At 35.7% G+C, this 27,434-nt stretch overlaps 1 protein-coding gene across 1 annotated transcript in view; it reads left to right on the top strand.

Moving 5' to 3' along the window:
* CSMD1 (CUB and Sushi multiple domains 1) overlaps window positions 1-27,434 on the top strand; it is a 2,262,799-nt gene that overhangs the window by 2,067,492 nt on the left and 167,873 nt on the right. Inside the window, exons 42-47 of the mRNA XM_045286696.1 lie at window positions 12,859-13,047; window positions 17,209-17,386; window positions 19,397-19,542; window positions 20,115-20,195; window positions 21,657-21,770; window positions 26,980-27,168. Coding sequence (XP_045142631.1) covers window positions 12,859-13,047; window positions 17,209-17,386; window positions 19,397-19,542; window positions 20,115-20,195; window positions 21,657-21,770; window positions 26,980-27,168 — 897 coding nt within the window. The remainder of the gene's footprint in view (window positions 1-12,858; window positions 13,048-17,208; window positions 17,387-19,396; window positions 19,543-20,114; window positions 20,196-21,656; window positions 21,771-26,979; window positions 27,169-27,434) is intronic.

The raw sequence follows: 27,434 nt of genomic DNA, 5'->3' as shown, positions 1-27,434 counted from the left end.
CTTCTTCCATGTTGGCTTTGTTGCTTCTCAGCTACATGGCCACTTGTTTATCTTCAAGTCTTTAAGACCCCAGATGCTATATCTTTTGACAGCCAGGCACCATCAGCTTTCTTCACCACATTTGCTTATGCACCCATTTGTCTTCAGTGATTGTGTTAGGAAGGTGAGCATCATGGAATGCCAGTTTAATAGAACAAAATGTTCTTGCATTGAGGGAGTTCTTGAGTGGAGGCCCAATTTCCATCTGCTACCTTAATACTAAACCTATAAATATATGCAAATAGATCTATTTCCCCATTGGCATATAAATATAAAAATATATTTACATATGTTCATACCTGTGTTTAGACCTCTATAAATGCCCTTTGCCTCCTAGTTCTTTCCTCTATTTCCTTTTACTTTCCTCTTGTCCCACTATCATGCTCAGCCATCATTTGGGTTTCAGTAATTCCTCTCGGTTACATTGCCCTTGATCAAGACTAACTTAGGCCTTCAACACCCTCCTCATCACCAATTTTGGATCAGTTGTTGTTCCCTGGTCCCTGGGTTTGTTAGCACCCACTTCCTTTCACCCACTTCCTCCTGTCCCATGTCCCCTCAGAACCGTCAGTCCAGTTGTTTTCTCCTCCAGATTGTTTATCTAGCCTATTCTATCTAGATAGACCTGCAAAAATAATAATATGCACAAAAACAAGACAGAGCAAAACAAAACAGGCTCGGAAATCTTCAGGAGCAGTTTTACTCTATTCACCGGGTCACTGTGAGTAGGAATCAACTGGTTGTCGTGGGTGGGAAGTTTACATGGCTCAGAAAATATGATGATCAGACTTTAAAGTAGAACATAGTTTAAGAAAGAGAAAAGTAGGCATTTAGAACAACAAAACAGATGTAAATGTACAAGAAATCTGTTACATTTGCATATTTTAGCTCATTGGATACTAAGTCTAATGCTTTTGTCACTAAAGGAACACACAATATAATGTTTAAACTGCGCTGAGTAAATTTAAGAAGCCTAATTTCCCTCATGGTTTATATAACCAAGCACTCATCCACGAACTACAGAACTCTAGATGTAGACCAGAATCCAGTAACCATTTTCACTGTCTAGGCAAGAAACCTACAAGGCTTATTTCTCTGGAGTTCTGTGGCCACTCAAGTAGCTTTCCTCTGAAAACCCGTCAGGCACGCACAGCCTTCTAGGACACGTCTTGATGATCCAGATGTGTGTCTCTTGCAGATCCAGGCATAACTACTTAAACACTACCTGCTCCCATGACTTCTGATGGTCAGAATCTTCCCTATTATTTATTTAGTCAACCCATCTTTAGCATTTTCTAAGAACTTTCTTTTTGGAACAACAGGCTGATGAGAACCAAACAACCAAATGTGTCCTTGAGTATCTTGGTGAAAAGTTCCTAAAAGGCGAGAGGACATTTTCCGTTCAGAATTCTGAGGTGCTGTGCTATGAACTTAATGCTGGTGCTGCTGACACCAACCGCGCAAACACCCCGTGGGTTTCTGCTTCTACTTGTACTAAAGTCTATCAGGCGCCGAGCTAGCCCTCCCAACCACAATCGCCTATCTAGGTACCCTTCACGAGCTTCAGACTTGAAGTCCAAGCAGGGGTCGTTTCCTCAAGAAAACCCATTTGTTTTGTTTCCATATCCCTTGCCGATTTCCCTCCCCACTCTGCTCTCACGTTTTATCATTAGTTTCCATTTGTTCAGATGGCTGTCCCTGGGGGTTATGAATGTTGCTGACTGAAATGTTGTATTTTACCTAACTTGTGGAGACAAACAATTCATTTAAATAATCTCAGAGGAGAAAATTATTGGTTGATGTGAAGAGTTCAGCAATATAAATCAAATCAGAAGATTATGATGTTTGCAAGAAACATGATTCTAAGTCATTTAAATTATGTAAACATATAACCACAGTTTTAGATGTATAAATAGTGAGATAATCAGTTTAATTTCTAATATTTAATATATATCATACAGAAAATAAAAGATGCTTTGGTTACTTTCTTTTCATTCAACTAGAGAATTTCAACCACTTTGCTTTGCTATATTGGGCTTACAATACATATACACAGGAGTGATTCTTCCAATGTTTATTAAAATGTTGGATCTCTTAGGTAATTATCTAGATATGATTACATTTGACCAAGGAAGTTTATGTCCAAAGTGTTCCACATGGACGGAAGCCTGGCACAAGCTCTAGAAAGTATACAAAACTCAGATTATTTAGGATTCTGTCAGTCAAACATATTATCTTATAGATGCAATGTGATGCCATGGAAGGATTTCAAGTGAAGCAGAAGTTATTCAATATGAAAAGCATTATACGCGTTAAGAGTAAGGCAACAAATCAGTTTAAGAGCTATTGTAGGTATCGAAGAGAAATAAAGGATTCATAGCCATCACACCTTTCACACCTGCCTCTATGTTCAAATTCAAATGAAAATTTTGAATACTATTTATTTTTAATTACATGCTTCTCTTTTTGTATTTCTTTATATCTGGTCCCATCCTCTTCTTTATTCTGCCTAATTTGTAATTTCTCCCTTAAATCTCAGTTTTGAATTTATTCAAGGGGACTGCGTGACTCAGTGGTTAAGTATATTTTGCTAAGATGGAATATTTTACTCATGGCTATCATTTAAAACTTGGTTATTAATTTTTCTTAATTACCCTGTGCCTAAAATTCGGTTCAATAAGAAAAATTATATAATTATATTTCATTAATCATTAAACCACCATTTAAGTTTTTCATCTCAGTGCACAGCAAGTTCTTTTGAGAAGTCTGCTTGGTATTGAATATTTTCTCCTTGGTATTGGACATACTTTTACAGTAGTATAAATTTCATTCTTTGTTTGATACACTGTCAAATCTCAAATATAGATTTGAATTTTGCAACTATTGTTTGCCATGTATTTTTGAGAGTGTATTTTATATAATTTCTAAATAACATAATTCAAAATAAATATTATTGGGTTTTTTAAAAAATATTTTCTGAATAGGATCCAACTACTATGGGCTATATCTTCACAGCTACAAAAGTTGCAAATTAAGTCAGTGTAACAAGAATTATTTAAAAACAACAACAGCAACAAAAACACAAAATGTCTACATTGGAATGATCTAAGCCAAAAATTGTGATGTTGTTTTGCTTATACACTTCTATTTTTAAAATTACTAGTTAGTATTTAGAAAAGCCTAACTAGTAACATAAACCTACTACTTCTCTTTTTTCTCTGCCAGTATCAGAATCTGGAAATATTCAGCCAGCATTCCCTATATTAATGGGTGGGGACAGTCAGATGATGGGGCAGAATGAAGATCCTTTTTAGAGGAAAAAATTCACTTTAAGGTGTCATTTAACTCCTAGAGTGCTTTGCTTATTGATATTGCCCTCTTGACTTTGTAGGAAATTTGAATTTGTATTCAAGAGTCCTCATCTATGCAAGCATGCATTTGATTGGTTGATTTGACACATGATTCTTAATTTCAAATACATCACATTTAGCTTAAAAAAAAGTTGCCTAAACAATATTTCTGTATTTTGAACTAGAAGATCTGAGTCTGGTAAAAGTGAGAGATATAATGATAACTTCGAAAAGGATGAGAACATGAATTTAGGTTCTCTGATGGTGGTATAAAATAATATCAGACTGAAATTTGCATGTTGAGGCTTAATGAGAGCTTATCAGTGTTTGTAATTTTTAAAAAATTTATAAACTGGTAAAATGACACAACTTTCATTTGTAAGTCATGTCAACATTTCTAGGTTCTACTTGTGATTTATAAGCTAAGGATATAATTAATAACTCATAAAAAGATATATAAATCATGCAAACACTTGTCAATCTGAGTGATGTCTATGTTGTACACCTATTTCTTAAAGCTTGCCATTATTTATGGCTATATAAAGGTCAAAAATGCTACTAATAAATATAGCTGTCTCAGAGTTAAATTACTCACACAGAGCCTAAGATGTAAGGAACAGAACTTTGTCAGATAAAATCAAGTTCATGGACCCTATTTTTAACTCAAGACTGGAAAATGGATGATAGCATGAAGATATTTATCAACTAATTAGAACTTAGTCAGAAAACATAAGAGACTTTAAAATGACTACACACTTCCATTGGCAGTCATATTACGCTTCCATAATTTAAACACTTGACATAAATATCACTTAAGATTGATAGATATGAGTAATACCAATTTTTCCAGCTATGAAGAGAGAACACGTCCGTGGAAGTTAGCACTGAGTGATGCAAAGTGCTATGTCTTATCCTACTCTGGCGTTATGTAGGGGCTCTTTGCTATTTAAACTTTTCCTCACACTTTAAAAATTTTGACATCTTAAGAATGTTAGTGACTTTCCCCTTTCGGTGATTGTAATTTGGCATTTCAGGATGTCCATTAGTTTTCCCTTCTTTTCTTTCTCTTGTCATTATGGCGGAATACATACCTTGGGAGTGGATTGTTCAACAACAAAATAGTAAATATAATTTTATGGTTTTTTAAAAATCATTTTATTGGGGGCTCGTACAAGTCTTATCACAATCCATACATATATCCATTGTGTCAAGCACATTTGTACATTTGTCGCCATCATCATTCTCAAAATATTTGCTTTCTACTTGAGCCCTTGGCAAAGTAAATTTAATTTTAAATCCTTCAGTTATAAGAAGTAACAAAGTTTTATCTTTCTTATCTACAAGGTCTGTTGTTTTTCTCATTGTTTTTTGCTATATTTGCTAACTCTACCTTTAAAATATAGTAGGGTAGTTAAGTCTGCTAATGCATAAGTCTAATAACAAAACTGCTGACTTTTGTGTGAATTAAATTTAGGAGTAAATTTAGGAGTGAATAGTTTGTGGATACCAAATTTTCTCCTCTTAAGAGAAAAAGCAATTAAATTGCCTTTAGAGTAACTGAAGTAACTGAAGCGTTCATTCTAGCTTATTGTATACTGCAGTTGTTCTTCCTTATAGAAAGGATCAGAATTTATATATGAAATTGATGTATACTGAAAATGTTACTGTTTTTCTTTCGAAGTACTATTCTGTGTGATTTTGAATTAACTAAAGGCATGAGGGTCAGTGATTCTTCACCCCTTTTTCATTCATCTCCCTAGTTGCATCAAGCTCTAAAGTGAAGCACTTTATAAAGAAGCCCGCTTTGCATAAACATGCCTCAGAGAGCAAACAGCGGCTTTCTTTATCGATTCTCATTCCTTCTAAGGTATCTTTTGACATTAGAAAAAGTGTTTATAATTCTAGTGATTTTAATGCTTCGTGGACTCGATTCTAAGAGAGTAGAGTCCAAGTATTAATAATGGACAAATCAATACCTCCTTGTAGGATCATATGGATTTGTTTTTACTTTTAGTGTTATTTGAGTAAAAGTAACAGCCCGAAACACGTTGTCATGGATTAAAATGGGCCCTCCAAAACTATGTGTTATTTGGTTGTATCTTCCTTCTCAGTGGCTTGGCAGTGTTGCAGGATGTGAGAGGGTGGCAGTTGTTCAGTGCGTTTGAGCTGGTTCTGACCCATAGTGACTGCCCCACAGAACAGAACACCACTTGGTCCTGGACCATTCTCACAATTGTCGCTATGCTTGAGAGTGTTACTGCAGCCCCTGTGTCGTCCATCTTGTTTAATGCCTTCCTCTTTTTTGACACTATGTTAATCATCCCTATGATGTGCATTACGGTACCCTGACTCCTGCTACAGTCCTGATCAAATATAAGGGGCATGCCCTTGGCATGTGATCTGCATCATCTTTTATCTTAAAAGATCTAAAAAGGGAGAGAAGTAACCAAACAAAGTGGAATCTTAACACTATCCATAGTTCGCTATGATCCACGCAGTCAAATTCTTTTACACAGTCAATGACACACAAGCAAACATCTTTCTGGTATTCGCTGCATTCAACCAAGATTCATCTGACATAAGCATGACCTACCTTGCCCCGCATCCTCTTCTGACCAGCCTGAAACTCTGGCAGATACCTCTTGTGTTAGTCTGGGTAGACTAGAGAAACAAATCCACAGAAACTCATATGTATATACGAGAGAGTTTTATATAAAGGGTAAGTGCACATTAAGAAAGCAACCCAACCCAGTGCTGTCCAAGCCCAAAAGTTCAACATTAGCCCATATATCTGACACAGATCTACAAAGTCCTCCTCCATCTCACAAAACAGACACAATGACGCCGACTGCAGGAGGAAAGCCAAGTCAGTGAATGTGTAAGCATCTCAGTGCTGGCAGGGGTCTCCACACGGCTGCTCCAGCATCAGGGTAGGTCCATGTGGCTTCTTCACAGAGATGTCTCTAAGGAAGTGAGCCTTGCCAGCTGAATCAGAGAACCATCTAAGGCAGCTGCACCCTGGTCCGACCATCAGAGCAGTAAGAGACCCGAGAATAAGAAAGGCGAGGCTCATGGAGCCATTTATCTCTCCGCCCTTCAATTAATCTCACATGCATTTATCGGCCCTGTTGACGAAATAAACTTTACTTATCTCACCTCTCAATGTACTGTTGTAATGTTATTGGAGAATCTTCAGCAATGTTTACTTGTATTTGATACTAATGATATTGTTCTATAATTTGAGCATTCTGTTGGGCCATCTTTCTTTTGAATAGGTACACGTGTGGATAGCTTGCAGTCAGTTGGTGACGTAGCTGTATTCCATATTTCTTGGTACAGACAAGTTATTGCTTCTTGTGATTGACTAGCATGTTGCAACATTTCACTTGATATTCCCTCAATTCTGGAGCCTTGCTTTTGGCTAATGTTTTCAGTGCATGTCGGACATCTTTCTTCGGAAAAATTGGTTGCTGCTCATCTGCTACCTTTTGAAATGGTTCAGTGTTGCCCAGTTATTTGTGGTTCAGTAGCTGAATATCCTTCCATCTTCTCCAGAGCCTTCATGCATCATTCAATCATTTTCCTATAGAATATTTCCATGTTACAACTTCAGGCTTGACTTTTTTCTTGAGTTCTTTTAGTTTGAGAGCTTCTTCCTTTTTGGGTTTCTAACCCCAAGACTTTGCATGTGTCATGCTAATCCTACTTTTTCTTCACAAGCGCTCCTTTGAAATTTTCTATTCAGTTCTGACATCATTTCTTACATTTGGCTTAGCTACTCCAGGATTAAGAGCAAGTTTCTGGGTCTCTTCTGACATTCATTTTGATCTTTTCTTCTTTCCTGTATTTTTAACTTTCTTCATGAGTGATGCTTTTGATGTCATTCCACTGATCTTCAGGTCTTCTGTCATTAGTGTTCAATATATCAAATTTGCCTGTGGATGGTCTCAAAATTCAGGTGAGAAAGACACAAGGTCATATTTTGCATTTTCTTCAACTTGAACTTGAACTTACATATAAGCAATTGATGGTCTATTCTACAGATGGTTCCTGGCCTGGCTTTAGCTGCTAATATTGAGTTTCTCCATAAGCTCTTAGATTTATGTCTATTTGATTTCTGTGTATTCATTTCAGAAAAGTCCACATGTATCATTGACATTTTATTGTTGAAAAAAGGTATTTGCAATGAAGAAGTCACTGGTCTTGTAAAATTCTGTCATTCAATCTCCAGCTTCATTTCTATCCACAAGGCCATGTTTTCCAATTAATTATCCTTCCTCTTTGTTCCCAACTGTTGCATTCTAATTGCCAAAACTTACCAATGCATTTTGATAGCATGTGTAACAAATTTCAGACTTAAAATATTGGTAGGGTTCTTTATTTTCTGTATCATTAGCTTTAATGGTTGGTGAATAAATCTGAAAGATAGACATTTTCCTAGCAGAGGCAGCATTGTACTGCAAGATAGATCTTGAAATGTCTTTTTGGGTGAGTAATGCAATGTCATCCTCCTGCTGTGTCATTCCGAGTTTAGCAAACCATGCAACTCTCTGTGCATACTTTCAAATATTAAGATTATAGCCAAGGGAACTCGAGGGCAGTTTTACTCTGTTCTGAGGGGTTCAAGCCTCCTACGTTTTATTAGTAACACAGGACTTACCTGCTGTTCCACAGGGGGCGTGGCTTCCCTGCACAGTGAATAAAAGGGGCTCCTGAAGTTGAATGGTATGTCCAGGATCCCATGACCATTTTGTTGAGAATATCAGGTTTATCTCTTTTACCTTCTAAGAACACCATTTTCATAATACTTCTAGGCTCTCATACTTTTGATATAGATTTTTCTATTTGTTCACAATTGTTTTTACTAATTCTACTTTTCAATGACACATAGTAAACAAATCTATATAAGTATTAGATAATTTCTCTAAAATTCTTTTGAGCAGCCTATCAGTAACCAGTCCAACTTAACCCATTTCACCACTGGGGCTCTTTCTAAAGTTCTTTCAGAATCCTCAACTATGGAATAAAGATATATATGACCAAGTTGTCATATTTCAGCCAGCTTAAATAGAAAATTTTTTGAGAATTTTGTTGTTGCTGCTGTTTATTCTAAAAGATTACTTCTTTATTTCTACTGAGGTGTGTGAGGTTTGGTTTTGTTGTCCATATTTTTTTAACTCTCCATGTTTGTTTTTTTTTTCCATTTTTGCTTATTTTCTCCTACATTATAGCTATTTTCTACATTTTTTATTTTAAAATTAATCTTCTGTGATCAGTAGTATGTAAGAAAACCATAATTAGAAGATGATTCTGACAATTAGTTGTGAGATTGTCTTCAAAACTACAGAGAAAACCATAATTAGAAGATGATTCTGACAATTAGTTGTAGTTATCTTCAAAACTACAGAGCATATTAATCATGTCCACACCTCTACAATCATGTACTTCCATGTTCCATTATCAGAAAGGATTAAAAAATATATAGTACAAAACATTATATTTCAGTCTAAAAACACTTAATAGGGAGCCTTCCAGAATTCATTTATTTATAGCTTACCAAATAGTTTGTTTTATTTCTTGTTTGAATTTACTGTATTTCAGACTATGAAAATAGTATTTTATATTAATGCAAATCTCTCTACATTAAAATAGATAATGACTCTTTGGGCAAATATATTTAGAAAATAGAATATGACTGTGATATATATATATATCAAGTGTTTGGGAGGATAACAATGTTGAAATTCAAATAAATAGTTTTGAATAAAGACTTAAAATAAGTTTACTCATATTTATACTAAGTATATCAATCACAATTGATTTTCAGGGAACAACTGTTTTTAAAGCTTGTACCAAGGAGATGACCCTGTTGTGTGTGTTTTTCAGATTATCTAGCCAGGCTTAGAAAATGTGTATTTTTTGCATTTGCACTTATGTGAGAGAAAGAGAAAGAAAGAAAAGACACTTATTTGAATTGGGTTTCTGTTCTAATATTCCAAATCCTTACATTTGATTACCACCCAGATGATCAGCAGTTTGAAACCACCAGCTACTACTTGGGAGAAAGCGGGTCTTTTCTACTCCAGAAAGGGTTAGGATTATGAAACACACGGGACAGTTCTGCTCTGCTTATAAGTCGTCACGAGTCCACTTTCACTCCGTGGTAGTGAGTTTGGTTTATTTTGTGGAAATTTTCAAATAGCATGTGATGGCTTTAACAAAAGCGAAAATTGAGGCCACACATGCCATTCTAGCATTCAAGGTGTGCTCTTTTAAGATAATCTTTGCTTTTGAACAACAAATTTTCTTCCGCTTTAGTTCAAATATTACTGAGGTTTTAAGCATCAACATTTACATTTAAAAGATGAAAAAACACATAAATGACACTCTATTTTTTCATATTGTACAGCGTTTGTCTTACGCTAAACTTAAAAATTCATTTTCACAACATTTTGAGTTAGAGACATCTGTTTTTTTTGTAAATAATCATTAGTAATTTTTATTAATAACAATTGTGCTTATGATGTTCATTGAGCTGAAATAAATTCTTAAAGAGTTCCTTTTTATTCCAAGGCTTTAGTGCAATTTTACCATGAAACATTATCAAAACATTTATTCGATATTTGGTAAAATTAAGTTTGATAGCCTAAATAAAAATGAATCTACCAGCATTTAGTAAAATTCTAGAGTCTGGGTCAAAAGATAATACTAAAATAATGAGTATACTCAACTTCACCAACTCTTGCCCATGTTTCCTAGAATATTATAACTTTTAAAACCCTGTCACATAAATTGACTTATTTGATTTTACCATGATATTTTTTAAGTAAGCAGCACTTATCTCCATTACATTATAGATTCAAGATGTAACATCAGAAATAACTAGGGAAAACGCATACACACTTCTTTGGGTAGTAAATGACAATCAGTGTTAGGGTCGTAGTTTTCAGGTACTATCCAGAACCTTCCTCCAGAAAACTCCCACGTGGTGGAGGGCAGTTTGCATAATACTAGGACCCTGTCTTCCTGATATCCAATGTTAAGGGCTATCTCAAAATACTCCTTGACCTTGACCTTTTGCTTCTTTATTTCTGTCTATCTTATCTCAATCACTATCCGACTGTTTATTGGACTCTTGTTTAGATACATTATACAACTGCCCCATGAGTGAATATGCTTCTCTCATTTGAACCATCTACCTGATGATGTTTGCATATAGTGGCTCTGAAAATACATTGATCTTTAAAATGCATGTCCATTTGTAGCATCTCTTGATTGATATCTTTCCATGTAGAGCCCACATTAGATTTTATAAATATAAATACTAACTCATATTCTGGATTTTATGTCTCTTAAATATAATCTTCAAATATATCCAAATCACACGCCTATTAACCTACTGTTAAGTAACTAATTAGCATTACTTTTCTATACATTTTCATATATCCATCCATTTTTTATATGCCGCAATGTGCGCCATTGGCTTTAGTCCCCTTAGCTTTTACCACTCTTCTTTATTGCAGGAATTTAATGCAGACATGTAAAATCCAAAATCTGGAGAAAGCCCAATATAATTTATACAATATTTAACTTTGGGGCAGTTATTTTAAAATTAACATTGTTTTTTATCCACCAAGAGTAGTCATCTATTTCAACAATTTACATTGTGATTCCCTTTTACTTAGTTTCCCATATGAAAGGTTTCTCTAGTCATTACATGTGTCCTTTATATACTTACTCTATTTTCAGCTGATTCAAGGAAGAGCTCAGATTGTTTTCTGAGTGATTGTGGGTAGCCTGGTGCTGAGGGTCACTGTCTGTTTTCAATGGGAATATATGACTGGAGGAGCTGAGCCCACGTTTCTGCTGACTCGATTCTGCACAGCATGGACTTTTTATGCTGCTGGTGAATTCCCAGTTGTCGTCATGTATAATAGTGTGCTCTGGGCGTTAGAAGATCCTAGGGGCTTCCAGTGTTTTGATTTATTCATTTCCCTCTCTAACGGGTGGCTGTTGTATGCCACTTAATCATTTCAGCAGGACCCCATAAGACTATAGGAACTACCCCATAGGATTTTCTAGGTTGTAATCTTTACGTAATTTGGACATGCTCTCAGGAAGAGCCAGCTGCAGGAGAAGGAGCTCATGCTTGGTGAAGCAGAGGGGCAGCACAAAAGAGGAAGGCCTTCCAGGTGATGGGTGGCCACAGTGGCTGCAATAGTGGGCTTCAGTATCATGTTCCTTTCTGTTGTGCATAGGGGGGCTCTGAGTTGGAACTGACTCACTGACACCTCAAACAATAATAACAATCCTTGTGGAAATAAATGGGCAACATTTCTCCCAAGCCCTGGGATGGAGTGGTTATAAGCTGGGCTCTGAGGGAAAAGGTTGAGTCGTTCTACTCCTGAGTTACAATCTCAGAAACCTACAGAGATTATTCTACCCTGTCCTACAGGGTTACTATGAGTCCGAATTGACTCCATGACAGTGAGAATTTGAGACGCTACTGATGAGTTTGAAATGCCAACCCTGTTGGCAGTTATCAAGAAATTTTATCTAATTCATGGATTAGTTAATTCTTACAAGTTTATGGCTAAATTTTAAATCGGACTGCAAATAACATTTCTTATGCAATGTACTACCTAGATTTATTCTGAAGCACACAAAAGACTTAATGACAAAGCACAATAAACTATATTTTGAAAGATTAAACTGATGCTAATTGCTAGCTTAATGGTTCTACTGGGTGTGTTTTCCTTTTCCAGTGAAAAATATTAAAAAGGTGGCTTATGCTTCCTTCTTTATTTATATTGAACACTGAAGTAAATAAAACAAAGCAATGGCATATTTCTGAACAAGAAACACTTAGGTTGGAGTGATTTTTTATTTTGCATGAAAAGGGCAATCCTAGGGCTATGTTGACTATATACATTTTATATTACTTGTGATACTTTTTAAAGATTAAGTTTACTTCATGTAATCTCTAAGTTAAATACTGTCAAATTCTTTTTTGACATGACCTGTTCTAATTCTGATTGGGGTCCTGGGGGTTTAGTGGGTCATGTGCTGACCTGCTAACCACAAGGCCAGCAGTTAGAATCCAAGAGCTGCTGTGCATGAAAAGATAAGGTTGTCAGCTACTGTAAATATCTACAGTTTCCGAAACCCAGAGTCCGTTCCACTCCATCCTATTGGGTTGCTATGAGTCAGAGTCAACTCAAAAAATGCAGTTTCAATTTATATTTCTTCTGAGGGAAACAGTGAAAAGGCATTCAATGCATGTTATTATAATTCTATTATTAATATTACATACTATTTTTCTCTCTCAGGATGATGACTGGCAAATGGAAGAGACATTTTTAAAAGTATTTAAAAAGTCATATTCGATCATATTCCTCCTCTGATTCTAACTAAATTTAAACTTATGTATAAGCTTGAATTTGTTTGTTTGTTTGTTTGTTTGTTTCAGCTTATGAATTACAGAACTGCCCAGATCCACCTCCTTTTCAAAATGGGTATATGATCAACTCAGATTATAGTGTGGGACAATCAGTATCTTTTGAATGCTACCCTGGGTACATTTTAATAGGCCATTCGGTTCTCACTTGTCTGCATGGAATCAACAGAAATTGGAACTATCCTTTTCCAAGATGTGATGGTACGTTAATGTCTTTTCTTGAGGAGCAATTTAAATTTTCATGTATATTATAGCATATTATAATATGTAGTACATTGATTTTTTTTCCTACTTGGTATTCTGGAAATATATATACCAGATGGTAAAAAACAAACACACACACACAGCTTGACCTGAGGACATTATGACAATAACAAAAAAGGAAACACACGTAACTACCATGTAAAGTCAGACACAAACAGAGTACATATCGATGTAGAGGATGATCGTGGCAGTTTTTACTATCCTAGGGAAGTTTTCCTTACCTAAAATGGTCACATCAATTTTGGAATTGGGTGCATGGGGTTTTAGTACTTTTTTTCATAAATACTATTTAATGTTCTTCTAAAATATCCACATATGACTCATATTTCATACATTGAGTTTATCTTTATAGTGGGCATCGAAGGATACATAACATTTTTCTACTCATGGGTAGGGAGCATTCCAAATAACAAAGGAAGTGTGTACACAAAGACCTGAGAGCCAGGACCGGTCTTCATGAAAAGGAAACGTAGTCTAGGAGTGCGTGCCAATAGGGATTGCTTAGGTGCTATTGGGGGTCAGGTTGATGGGGAATTGTGATAAGTAAAGAACTGGAATAATTGAAGCATAAATACTTTAACATTGTCTGTGGCTCCTCAAATTTCTGGGAGTCATTGTAAAAACATTCAATATCAAGTTAAAATTTAAAAAGTATTTTATTAATGAAAAATGAATGAGAAAGAAAAGTAACTATAGAATCTAATATTCTAACACTTCTAATACAGTACCTTTGAATGAAAGATAATAATTAAATTACCAACTCTGTAGACCTTTGAAATGCTAAACCCTCACACCCCATGGAGAAAAAAGGGAAGGGATGTTGCTGTTTGGATTTCTAGGGAAGGAATCAAAGGGGGAAAAAAAAAAGAACTGCATCAGTAAAATTTTAAAATCAAATTAACCACCTTTCTATTTTTTCATGCTATACCATTTTAGAAACAACTACAAAAAAAATCTCAATTTTAGCTGTATAAACCTAATCTGTTTCTTATATATTGCATATAAACACATCACTTTAAAATTAATTTTTTAAAATTAAGTATAGAAGTAGCATATCTCATATTTTACCAACTAAACATGCTTAGAAACATTAATATTGCTCTTTATTTAAGCACATTTTATATGCATATATCACTTTGAAATTAATAAGATTTAAATCCTATCTTTTTTTGTAAGTTAGGTCTGTATTCATTTTTAAATGATAAAAACCATGATTTAATATAAGAAATGGAGTTCAATATTTAATTTTCTATCTTAAAAAAGTTAGTTGTTCATATGGAAATAAATATTCCAGCACAGGAATAGTTTTTTAGTATGAGTGTAATACAATCTTTGATGATATACCATCAACATAATGGCATAAAAGTATTATGAGATGAGACATTTTCAACATTGTTTGTCTTTTTTCTATCAAAAGGTCATAACTTAAAAAACAAACCATAATTTGTTTTAATTAAGGAAAAGGAATGATTTTAAAGCAAGTGTTCTTTTATCTGAAAAGGCTATATATCCTTAAACAACAAATCAGTTTTTGTTCCATCCATGAGCCTCGGTTAGTCAGCCTGTTGGTGTTCAGACGGTCTATGGCCAAGCTCTCCACAGGGACTGCAGCTTATGATCCAATACCCTGGCTTAAAATGTATTTCAGTCATCAGTGGTGATTTTCCGCCTCAGATCCATGATTAGTACCTAGGGCAAATGTACTGAAAAGCCATCTTCCAAGACCACAACCCTGTGCGCTTCATAAGAACCTCAGAGAAAAATGTAGGTACTCCGATCAATTTCCAGGCCTCTTTACTCAAGACTGGCCAATTCAGAAAATGAATACTCAAGAATTACTTGTCTAAAACCATCAATCTAGAAATAAAATTCTTGTTTACAAATCAATTTATATTTATGTGCTTTAAATATTGATACATTTACTTACAGAGGAATGTATTATGCAAAATGGATATTTTAAACTTACCTAAAACATGATTGAAAACTTCTTTATGTTCACAAATCTCATAAAACATTGAAAAGGAACTCAATTTGAGTTCCTTGAGGATGCCCAAACTTCCAGTTTAACATGCCGTGTATCACACACAACATTCTGCTAGGAATTGGTTTTGTCCCCGTTTTTACTGTTAGCTGCCTTGAACAACCCTGTGAAGGAAAGAACAACACACTGTCCAGCCCTGGGCCGTCCACACAATTGTTGGGATGCTTGCGGCCCTGCTGCGTTCCCTCTGTCGATATGTCTTCTGGACGGCCTGCCTCTTTTTCACTGACCTGCTGCTTTACTCAGCACAATGCCCTCTACGTAGGACCGATGTCTCCTGAAACTATGCCCAAAGTACATGATATGAAGCCTCATCAGTTTTCCTTTTACGGAGAATACTCGTGGAACTTCCAGTAAGACAGAATCATTATGTTCTTCTGGCAATCCACCATAATTTGATTGCACCCATTCATTTCCAGTCTTCCTTATTCACGGTCCAGTTTATGAAGCGAAGACGTATCAGCGTCAGCATCATGACAGCTCTATGCGTTTCAGAACACCGCTAGTCACTGCCATTGAGTTCATCCGATTCATACTGGCCTTATCGGACAGAGTAGAATTGCCCTTGTGAGGTTTCAAGGCTTTAATCTTAATAGGAGGGAGGCCTCGTCCTTCTCCGTCAAAGCAGCTGGTTGTTTCAAACTGCTCATGTTGTGCTTAACAACCCAGTGAGTGACCCACTATACCACCAAGGCTCCCAGAGTAAAACGCAACGTGCCCCCCAAAACTTGCATCTGGCTGATTTTTCAGAAGTTGACTACCAGGAATTTCTTCTCAGTCTCCTCTTTGTAGACACAAACTTCCAATTGTTAGGTTAGCCGCAGACCCTCCCAGTGAGTCATTTGTACTTCTCTGTCACCTCTTACAGCATCGCTCCAGGCTCCATTGTATGGATGGTAAATCTCATTATATTACTCATGAAATGTACAGAATTGGAGAATCTAAGTAATAATTTATTAGCTATCCTAGATTGTCAGACTCCAAAATCACACCTATTTTTATTACACTACACAACCTCAATTCACCCTAGTCACTTCTAATGAGTTTATCTAAAACTCAGTTCAGATTCAATCTATTTCACACTGATACCTGTTTCTGTCTTCTTTGAAATCAATATGTGTCTGTACATTTAATTTAGCAATATATCATATATTGCCTGCTGGTATTTCATCAATCCTTTTTAAAATGGCTGCAAAGTGTTGCTTTTTAAACTTTCTTTCTCTACTTTGGCCTATTCACGGTAGTGAAATTTACACCTTCTGTAGCAATTCTTTAAATGCCCCAGCAGAGTTCTGTGCCTGATGCTCATAACACAGCCATCAGTTTGATCCCACAGGTTACTTGACCAGGACTTTGAGACACTATGGAACTACCTTAACTAGAGACAAGATCACAGGTCATTTCACTTATCCATTAATGAAATATAGTAATTCTTGTTGCCACACTACTTATGGACTCACTAAATAAAATCATAATAGACTGATGGGATATTGTTGTGATTATTCATATATTGGAAAACTAGTAAAATCTGGAAGTGCTTCAGAATAACATCACTTCCATGATTTAGTCCCATTACTCATCTCCAAAATAGTAATGAAAATACATTTGCTTCAAGCCAGATTTATTAAACACCATTCTCCTTATATTAGCCTATATAGATTTTAGATGTGTCCTAATTTTTTTTAATTTCAGTAATATAGTTGTGCATAATTTCTACAAGATCTCTTGTGTCAGCTTGATCTACATCAAAGTGCCCATTAGCCCAGTGATGAGTGGTAAATATTTTTTTAATCAGATAGGAATGACTACCCAAAAGAGGATTTTGAATATTGGGATATAATAAATGAAACTAAGATAAATGAGCTTAGATACATGATTCTTCTAAACTTTCAGGACTTTAGGATAAGTTTAATATATTATTTATTAAGAAACACTTCATAATTAGTTCTTATAAATGGAAAGTTTTTGCATAAGTAACTACAGAGATTTAGAAATACTTAATTTATCCTTTTGAAAGAAGACTTTATTAGTCTTAATTCTTTTTTGCTCTCTTTTAGCTCCTTGTGGCTATAATGTTACATCTCAGAATGGGACTATATATTCCCCTGGATTTCCAGATGAATATCCAATTTTAAAGGATTGCATTTGGCTTATCACTGTTCCTCAGGGCCATGGAGTATATATTAACTTCACCTTGTTGCAAACTGAAGCTGTGAATGATTATATCGCTGTATGGTATGTGAATCTTACAAGTAAAAACAATGGATAATTATGTGAATCTGTTTTGACTTGTTACCTATATGTCAGATTTTATATTTAGAAACACAGTGATAAGCTATATACTGTAGAATAAATGCACTAAATTCAGATATATAAATATCATGCAATTTGCTGCATAGTAGATATATTCTTAAGGACTTCTGGTGATGCCTTAGTTAATTGTTCCATTACTAACTAGAAGGTTAGTGGTTTGAATCTGCCCAGCAGCTCTGCAGAAGAAAGAACCTGATCATCTTCTTCTATAAAGCTGGCAGCCTGGAAAGCCCTTAGAGAAGCTCTGCTCTGTCAGATGGGATCACCATGAGTCAGTACAGACTCAAGTTTCATACAATGATAGCAATGATAACCATAGATACCCTCATGATTACTTTTAATAGATGATAACGTCTCAAGATTATTTTATAATTATTATATGTGGTAAGTAATATCAAACCGGGGATGAGAAGAAAGATTGACTCTTTCGAATCAATTATGTAGCTCTGGATAAATTACTTAAATTATTCTCAACTTAATATTCCTGCCTATGGAAATACTATTGCTGCTCTTGCTTTTTGAGGTGAGAGATTATTGGAGGGAATAAAATGATTATACTTCCGTGGCTTTTCTCTGATGGAAGAAATACTGCCTACTCCTGGGGACTAGAAGAAGCTTATGCCCCAAATCAGAAGAGTCAGGGCAGTTTTTATCATGAAAATTGAAAGAGGTATAAATGGTCCTTATTAATGGAAAGTATGTAAGGCAAGATGTGTTAGGCCATGTTGACTAGAGAAACAAATCCAGTGACACTGTGTAAAAAAGAGATTTATATCAAGAAGTAATTATATATCAAGAAGACCTCCCAGCCCAACCAACTCAAGCCAAAATCTGGTTCTAGTCCATCAACCTTTCCAGATTCACCCAACCACATGCAGAGTGCAGGGAGATCACAGCCTGGTGGTGAAAAGTTGCATGGATCCAAGGTCAGTGGCAAAATGGCAGGGCTCTGGTAACTGTCAGAGACAGGAGCAGAGAGAGGTGCAAGTTCTCAGGGCCCTCCTTATGAGAAGGCCATACCCATAAGGACGTACTGTCACACTGCGACCTGATTGACAGGTTGGGGGGAGACCACCCCTACACTTTTACACACTCTTAGATATCTTCAGGTTGACATAAAATTATGTAACTGCACACAAGAGAACACTGTGACCTCAAAGAATCGGAAGGCACAAACTATGATGTAGCTGAACTATTATTAGAGTCCTAGAGGATGAAAAATAAGAAGTCACTTAGCAATGGTAGACAGTGACAGAAAATCCAGGGCCTAATAAAATCAACTTAGGATTCAGGTTTCTCTCCTAACAATGATGATGAGCCATGGATAGATTTTAAGTGAGGGGGTTATAAACTCAGATTTGATAGCAGAGCAATCAGTATAATCTTGTGAAAACTAAATTACGTTTGTGAAAGTAAGAAGGTTGACTTTTGAAAATGTACAATAATACTGGCGTGAGGTAATAATTACCTGAACCAGTAGCTTTGAATACATAGAGTCAAGTTAGCAAAAGTACTGGTCGACATTCAACCATTTCAAGAGGGAAGATCAAGGATTAAAACTATTGAGGGATGAAATTCATTCAGGCATGAAGGCAGTAGCAAAAAAGAAGAGTCCAGGAATTGATGGCATACCAATGGAAATGTTTCAACAAATTGATGCCATTGCTTCGAGAACTGATTATGTGGAAATGTAAGAAGTTGATAAATGGGACCGCGTTTCTAGTGTTCCTCTGAAGATTTCAGAAATGGAAGTTAGGGCTGACTCTACTCTGACCTTTTTCCAGGCTTTTAAAATCAGTGCTGTAGCCTGGTGCAGCGGAGTCGATTCTGCTTTTACCAAGATTTGGCTCCACTGTTCAAAGAAAATGGACTCTCAGGTTAAGAGGTCGTTTAAGAACCTGCCACGCAAACCACTTTTTCTCTCTTTCCCAGGGACGGTCCTGACCAGAACTCGCCTCAGCTGGGAGTTTTCAGTGGAAATACAGCCCTTGAAACAGCTTATAGCTCCACCAATCAAGTCCTGCTCAAATTTCACAGTGACTTTTCAAATGGAGGCTTCTTTGTCCTCAATTTCCATGGTCAGTTTATTTGTACCTCATGGTTTCAACAGATGACTCAACTTCATTCTTCCTGCAGCGTTGGTGTTTGCCTTGTTTCTATCTAACGCTCTTTGTTTATATTATCAGGAGATAGAATTTTCTCATAACTGATGCAATCATTTCCTATGATCTTTTTTGTTTTATGATATGGTTCTACTAGAAAATTTTCAATGAGTTAAATACTATAATAAAAAAGATGAAGTGATAAGCCAAATAATAAAACATAGAGCCAGATAATGATTATTTCACTCTCAAAATGTCATATATATGTAAAATGTTTTCATTTAAATGTTACAGTGTTTTAAACAATGTGTACTTTTTAACATGGATCTTAGCTCTTCCTCGGTGTTAAATAAACCAAAGAGTATTTACCTTCTAAGATACTTATACATTGGCTATCCTATACTCTGTTTTTGAAGTTTCTAGGTAGAACTTTGTAAAACAAATAGAGACATACCAGCATACTAAGCAATATAAATTCAAGAGGAAACTTTTTATAATATTTTATTTAACCATTAAGTATAACAATTTTTCTTTTATTAAAAAATTAGCATTTCAACTCAAGAAGTGTCAGTCTCCTCCAGCAGTTCCACTGGCAGAAATACTTACTGAAGATGAAGATTTTGAAATAGGTAATATTTTCTTCATTACAATACAATTAAATCAACCTCTTTAACCCTCACTTTCAATTGCAGAAATTTCTTAGACCGATCAATGAATAATTTGTCAGGCAAACAAATCCTCAAAGCACTGCTAGAAACTTGCATATGTAAGGAATACTGCTAAGGTTTTGGTTAGTAGCCATGCATTTAAATACCATGTACTATAGCAATTATCAGAATTATTCATACAGATAAAATAAAAATTTGATATTTTTAAATATTTGACTTTTTATATTATCATTATGAATATTTTATATAATTTATAGTGCTTAGTAGTTACTATTTATCTTTTGTAAGAAGTCTTAGTGGCATGGTGGTTAAATGCTTGGTCAGCAGTTCAGATCCACTAGGTGTTCTGAGGGACAAGGATGTGGTCATTTGTCTCCGTACAGATTTACAACCTCAGAAGCCCTATGGGCCAGCTCTATTCTTTCTTATAGAGCTTTCTTATACTCTAAATCAATTAAATGGCAATGATTATTTTTTGAGGAGATATGTTATTTATCTTTTGAATTAAGTTTTCAGAGACAGACAGGAGCAAATATTTGCATTCAGTTAGAGGAACTTGTTTATGCATGTGAGGAAAAACCTCACATTTGTGGCTAAAATAATGATTAGTATAACATTGACCTTTCATTGATACTGGGATAGAATTGGTACAGCATATTTAATGTTACTACTTATAAATGCTGTTTGATCATTTTATATTAATGATCTCATTCATTACATAATTAGCAGATCACACTAAAGAAGCATTTGTGGCATATGTTTGCAGTCCAATTATAGTGACCCCGAATTTCTTAGTCCCAATTAAAAATACTTTGTTCTGTTGTCAAACCATGTGTCACATCATCGGTCAATTGTTATGACCCAATTTCTGTACTTATAATGACTTAGTTAATTGAAACATTGCACTAATTAGGCCAAGGTCATGGATTAGCCCTCTCTGCGGATACTTCAAGCCATTCTATTGTACAATTTCAAATATCAAGCATCTATTTCACCACCACCCCTTTTTTTTCCCTTTGAATAGGCAAGGAAGAAGAAAATGCTACACAATTTCTATACTAATAGTGTTTAAGCTTATGGTAGCATTTGTATTACAAACTAAAAATGATGACATGTTGGGAAGCAGACTGACACTGAATATAAGCATTATTTCTGAAAGGGTTTCACATTGATGTATATAGTAATTATATATATTTGGAGCCCTGGTGGCTTAGTGGGTTCTGGGTGGCTAACCAGAAGGTAACCAGTTGAAAACAGCAGCCAATCTGAGGCTAAGGGATGTGACTTTTACTCCCATTCCGGTCAGAATCAACTCAGTAGCAGTGAATGAGTCATGTGTATTTGATGGATTCATCTGCTTCCTACGTGTGTTATGGAAATTCAGCAAACAACTTTCCAAGACGATTGTGTTGCCTCTTGTAGGTGACTTTGTGAAGTATCAGTGTCATCCCGGGTACACATTATCAGGAACTGATACGCTGACCTGCAAGCTCAGTTCCCAACTGCAGTTTGAAGGCTCCCTCCCAACATGTGAAGGTATGTCCACGGGAGCTAAAATTGTCGGTCTTGGTTCAAATTTCTTTGTCTGCACTTGTCTGAATTTATTTCTGTTTTGATTCCATAAAATTAGAATAACCTGAAAATTATCTGGCTGTTCTTTTTCCTTTAGCTTACACTAGAAAATAAATCACAGTCACATAAAATAAAAAGGCTTTTTTTTTTAATCCAACTTTGGCGCCCTGAGTTTCTAACCCTGAGGTCAGTGGTTTGAATCCACCAGTCACTCTGAACAGAAAGATGAGACTGTCTGGTATTGTAAAGATTAAAAGGCTCAGGAAACCAAAGGGGCGTCTGCTCTGTCTGACAGCAGTGCTGTAAGTCAGAACTGACCACTTGTCAGTGAGGTGTTCTGTTTTATTTTCTCCCGTTGACTCAATTAATTAGCATGAATTTCATCACTATGAAAGTATATTATCAAAGGCACTGCTCATAAGTACCACTGGAAGGTAAAAGACTTGAAAATTCAATATAAGCTTATCAAGATCATGATGAAAAATCCAGTGTCTTTGAAGAATGGAGCACTCCTCTTTGAAAAGTAATCTGAATGTCAACATTCTGTACTGATAGCGAATGACATGACATTGTCCAAAGTTTGCAAGAAAAACACCTGAAGTTGAATTCTAGGAGCTATCTAATCTGCTAGGCATCACTTAAAAAGAATTTTTTTGACTTATTTGTAGGATTGTTTTGAAGGCTTACTGGGAAAATTAGTGAATATTAAAAAATTTATCAATTTAAATGTTGCAAGATGTAAAACTGAATCTTATTTCAGGTAATTTTATTGCATAATTATGATAGTAACTGACCAGATTTTGAAAGTGCACGTCTGTGAAATGACTCTTTTAAAATGTCTGGTACTTTTATGTGTTCCTATTTTATAATGAGGTAGATCATAGTTTCATTGAAATGGGAAGACAATTCTCAATAGTTGAAGTAAATTGATAAATATTTGTGGATGACTTGTTTTTAAATAATAGATCATTTCTAAGATAGATTTAACTTCCAATTATTTTGAAATGTGAGCCAGTAGGTGAAAATACTATACTGAAAATGGGAAACACATTTCCACTCTTGTCTTTAAACACTAATACCATCTAACTATTCTGTAAGTCACTGACGTGCTCTGCCTCCCTGGCCTCAGTTACAAACTGAGGTTCACATATGTGCCATGTCTGCAGACCAAAGGCAATGTGTCCTGACACGGAGAAATCCATGGTCAGTAGCACATGACCAGAGCAATCTGTGATCTTATTATGGAGCCTCTTCTCAAGGTGAGAGAAAATTTGTTGGTTATCTTTTGCCATTTTTAACTTTTCCACATTATATAAAATCTAAGTGAGGTACCATAGGCTAGTATTTTTATACACACAATCCTGCAATAATAGTGATCTATGAATAGATGGTCAAATGGACACACAGGATAGACAGGGTTGGAGGGAAAGTGGGAGTCTACCCATGAATATATATAGATTTATCAAAGGATATTTGTATATGCATGTCTACCACTAATGCAAATATATCCATTAATGTGATAGAGTATAAAGGAGGAAAAGTTCTGAATGTGTGTTAGACATAACCAAACTTCTTGAGTACGCTACAGGAATAAAGGCTCAAGACCCCAGCCTCAGGAGACATCACGTCATTTGGCATACCATAGTTTACAAGGATAATGTTCTACATCCTATTTCCATGAGGAGTGAATGGAGTCTAAAAAGCTCATGAACAGCCACTTAACTTAGAGCTATTCATCTCTCTGGAGGAAAGAGGAATAATGAAAACCAAAAGGCATATGGCAAATCCAATTTGTCCAAAAGACTACAATAGACCATGCAAACATCAGTCAACTCAACGCTGAGACCAAAAGAATTAGAAAATTGCTGGCTACTGCTTCCAATTGAACTAAAAAGAATCAATTAAAATACCCTGAACAGAGTGAGAAGAAATCATAGGACAAAATCCAAAATCATGAAAGGAACAAGGCTTATTAGTTGGTGCGAGAGCAGTAGACTTCCCCACGGTGTGGTACTTAGTCTCTCTTCAGGTCTGGAACTGTATTCCCAGTGGAAACAATCTTCCATTTAAGATCAAAAGGAAAACTTTTGCCCAAGGACACAATGCAGAAGAGTAGAAAATGATGAGGAATAGAAACAGGAAATGAGGAATATGTGGAGAAGTATGGGAATGGATAAAATGAAACAAAATCTAGTTAAATAGTTTTATGCAAAATTGATCATTTGCTCTGGAAACCTTCACCTAATCCACAAGAATGATGAAAAATTAACTAAAGTAAATATATAATTTATTAAGGCATATTTTAATCACAATGTACATGGCCTAACATTTCTGAGACTAGACAACTTTAAATAAGGCAGTAAAGAATGACAGAAAGTATATTTAATATGCATGTTACACTAAAAAGAGAGAAACTACCTTTGCTTCTTGTTGCTCGAAGATTAAGCTAGTTTTCAACTAGCTTATGACAAAGAATGAAGTATGTGAGCACACTAGTACTAAGTAACCTCCACACCCTTCACTTTCCTTATGCCTGCTGAGCTAGTAGCACTTACTACCTGTTGTAGAATGGCCTACTTCTCTTCAATTTGAATTCTAGAGCAAAGAGATTTAAATTTAAATAGAGATTCATTTTATGCTATCACCTAAACATACCATTATTTAAGAAGGACCTGGGGGCTCAAATATCTTTTTAACTTGTAGTTAAAAACTTAATCTTTCCTGACATATTTTTCAATTGTTTGTCTTGAGGAGGCTCAATGAGTACCAATGCCCTAATAGATTTTTGATGAAAATGTATATGGTTTTAGTCACAAATCCTCAAGTTCAATAACCACACTTTTAGAAGTTCTGCCTTGAAAATAATAATTTTGGAGGAAGTGATGAGAATAGATTGCTCTTCCTAATTTGACTTTATACCTGGAAAATTATTTACCATGCTCGATTTTAATTTGGTGAGAGATATTATGAAAATGACATTTCTGATGTTAAGGAAACAGAAACACTGAAAAGAGTAGAGAGAAGTGGCAACAAAGGTTTGAAAGCTGGGAAGTTGTCCAGAAAAGATGAAGTAGCTCCTTGTACCATGCTCTGAAATTGTGCCTCCGAGGAGGGGTATTAAGTGGGGAAAGCTGCGAGTGGGACCAGCTGGTCTTCCTCTTATACAGTGGTTATCTGTCAACGATTTCCTGAACTATAAAAGCATTGTTGTTATTAATTTGTAACTGAATGCTAAGGAGACCCACGACCTTCTGATAATGACTATTTCTCTGGAAAGCACCAGAAGGGGCCCCATAAACATGGCAGACAATTGTCAGCTTCCTTTTGCACGTGTGTGATAATGACCATGGAGTTTTACGATCCGCAAGTAGCAGCTTTCCCCAAGTGTGTGGAGTACCCGTAGGCGCACAGTTCTCTCCCTGTTACCGGTACCTCACAGCGTTCAACTCCATGACTGAAAACCTTCATTTTGAACTATGTTTCTCTTGCTGAAACCTGATCATGTACTTTGGATTTTGAGCTTCACATTTCTTTTCCATTAAGAAAAAACTAAATAAATATTATTGTGCAGGGGTCTGATGATTCAAAGCACACAATGAATATTGTTATGGTGGCAGGTTTTTTTCAGATGTGTTTATGATAGGAACCACCAGCAGATGCTTCCCTGCGGTGGGAGGTTTCTGATAGTCCCTAGCGGAGATACAGTGTGTTTCTAATGTGTGGTTGCTGCTAGAAAAATGAGCAGTGCAGCTCTAAAACGCCTGCCGTTGTTTGAACCCTTCCCACCGTAAGTGGGCGTTGCTCCTAGCAACAGTTTATAGGAATGAACAGGAGGAATCAGCTCATATGAAAGAAGCAAGAGAAGAAAATTGAATCAAAACCACCTTAGCTCATGGGGAAACATATTCAAATTTATTTAAAAAGAATGTATCTCTGAGAAAAATATACTGGTAAGCATTGTAAGAAAAATGATACAAATAACATCGCTTATAGTTTCATGTTCCCTTCTTTTCTCAAACAACAACAACAACAAAAGCCTACAAAATAAGCCTTTTGAAAGTAGAAGGAATAAGATCAACTAAGCTTAAGATTCAGCTTTTGATTTAAAAACTACTGCACTGCCACCTTGGGATGTGCTAACAGCTCTCCAGGTAGATTGGCTAATCAGGAAAATGTTTGCTATTTCCAAATGACCTGCAGTTTCAGTGCATCTAATAACTATAATAAGTATCGATGTAATCACAAAAAATCAGTCTTCCTATAGATCTAGCAGCAGATAAAATCTCACTATCATTGTTTGATTCACATTCATAGAGACCCTGTAGGATTATTAGAACTTGCCCAGGTGGGTTTCAAAGACGGAAACCTTTATGGTGGTTGAAAACCTCATCTTTCTTCCAGGGAGTGGACTGTGGGTTTTGAATTGCTGATCTTGTCAGTTAACAGCCCGATGTGTCATCCATTCCTCCCCCAGGTACAGCGAGATGAGCTACATATTTCTCACATGTAATACCACACACAAAAACATGTTGTCACTATAAAAGACTGGCGTGTGGATAAAATATCCTAAGATTCTCATAATACTTTCTGTCCACTGAGATTGAAAGTTAAGAAACAAAACCTTATGTTTGCTCTTGATCATATCTCTGAGGGTAGTATTTTGCCTTTAATTTTCATCAGAGTCAGGAATCGCTCTGGCTCTTATTTCAAGGTCAAGATATGTTTATGAACTTCCTGAAACGCCAGGGTTTGACGTTATACAAGGTAAATGCAAATATTAGTTATGACCTCTTTCCCATCTCTTTTATTTTTAGAAATATCAGCATGTTCACTTTTGAACTTGCATGATGTATATTTTAAAAACCTTTTACCTCTCAAGATGAAAGTGAGATTTGAGACTAAGTTGTTTTCGTCCTTGTATTTTTACGAGGATTACCTCTCTATCAATCTTTCTATCCATCTGTCTACCTAGTTTAAATTATTGTCATTCAATGTATCTACCCTTTGTTTGTGGCACCCTCTATAAAACTAATGACAGCACAACTAGGTTGTTTTGTTTTTCTGTTGTGATTTTTTTCCTTTTGTTGGTGTCTATGTACAGGAATAGAAGCTATCTTATTAAAGTTGGAAACATTCTGTAAAGTAAAACTGTCCCCTGAAATTTTCTCTCTAGCACAATGCCCAGCAAATGAAGTCCGCACAGCATCGTCCGGAGTAATCCTCAGTCCAGGGTATCCAGGCAACTATTTCAACTCCCAGACGTGCTCTTGGAGTATTAAAGTGGACCCAAACTATAACATTACCCTCTTTGTGGATACATTTCAAAGTGAAAAACAATTTGATGCACTGGAAGTATTTGATGGTAAATTTCTTACTCTACCTAATCTATGTTTACATACCTGTGACCTATATGCAATATAATATAGAATACTTTCTAATATTTTCAGTATCACGAGGATTTGAAGAGAGGCTCAAGTTAGATCACACTCTTTTATAAAACAATTATTCTTGGATGGTCATACTAAGAGCTCAAGTCTTCTGTAGAACATCACCATACTGTTGTCATTTCCACAACTTTTAAGCTATCAGCATTTAATGATTTACTGTGAAAATGGATTGAACTTGCTT

Source organism: Echinops telfairi, unplaced genomic scaffold (assembly GCF_000313985.2).
Source record: "Echinops telfairi isolate 266 unplaced genomic scaffold, ASM31398v2 ScPeMD7_9;HRSCAF=40, whole genome shotgun sequence".
In the NCBI taxonomy this organism is placed as follows: domain Eukaryota; kingdom Metazoa; phylum Chordata; class Mammalia; order Afrosoricida; family Tenrecidae; genus Echinops; species Echinops telfairi.
The sequence above is the reverse complement of the archived record's forward strand: the minus strand, read 5'-3'. Positions and strand labels throughout refer to the sequence as shown.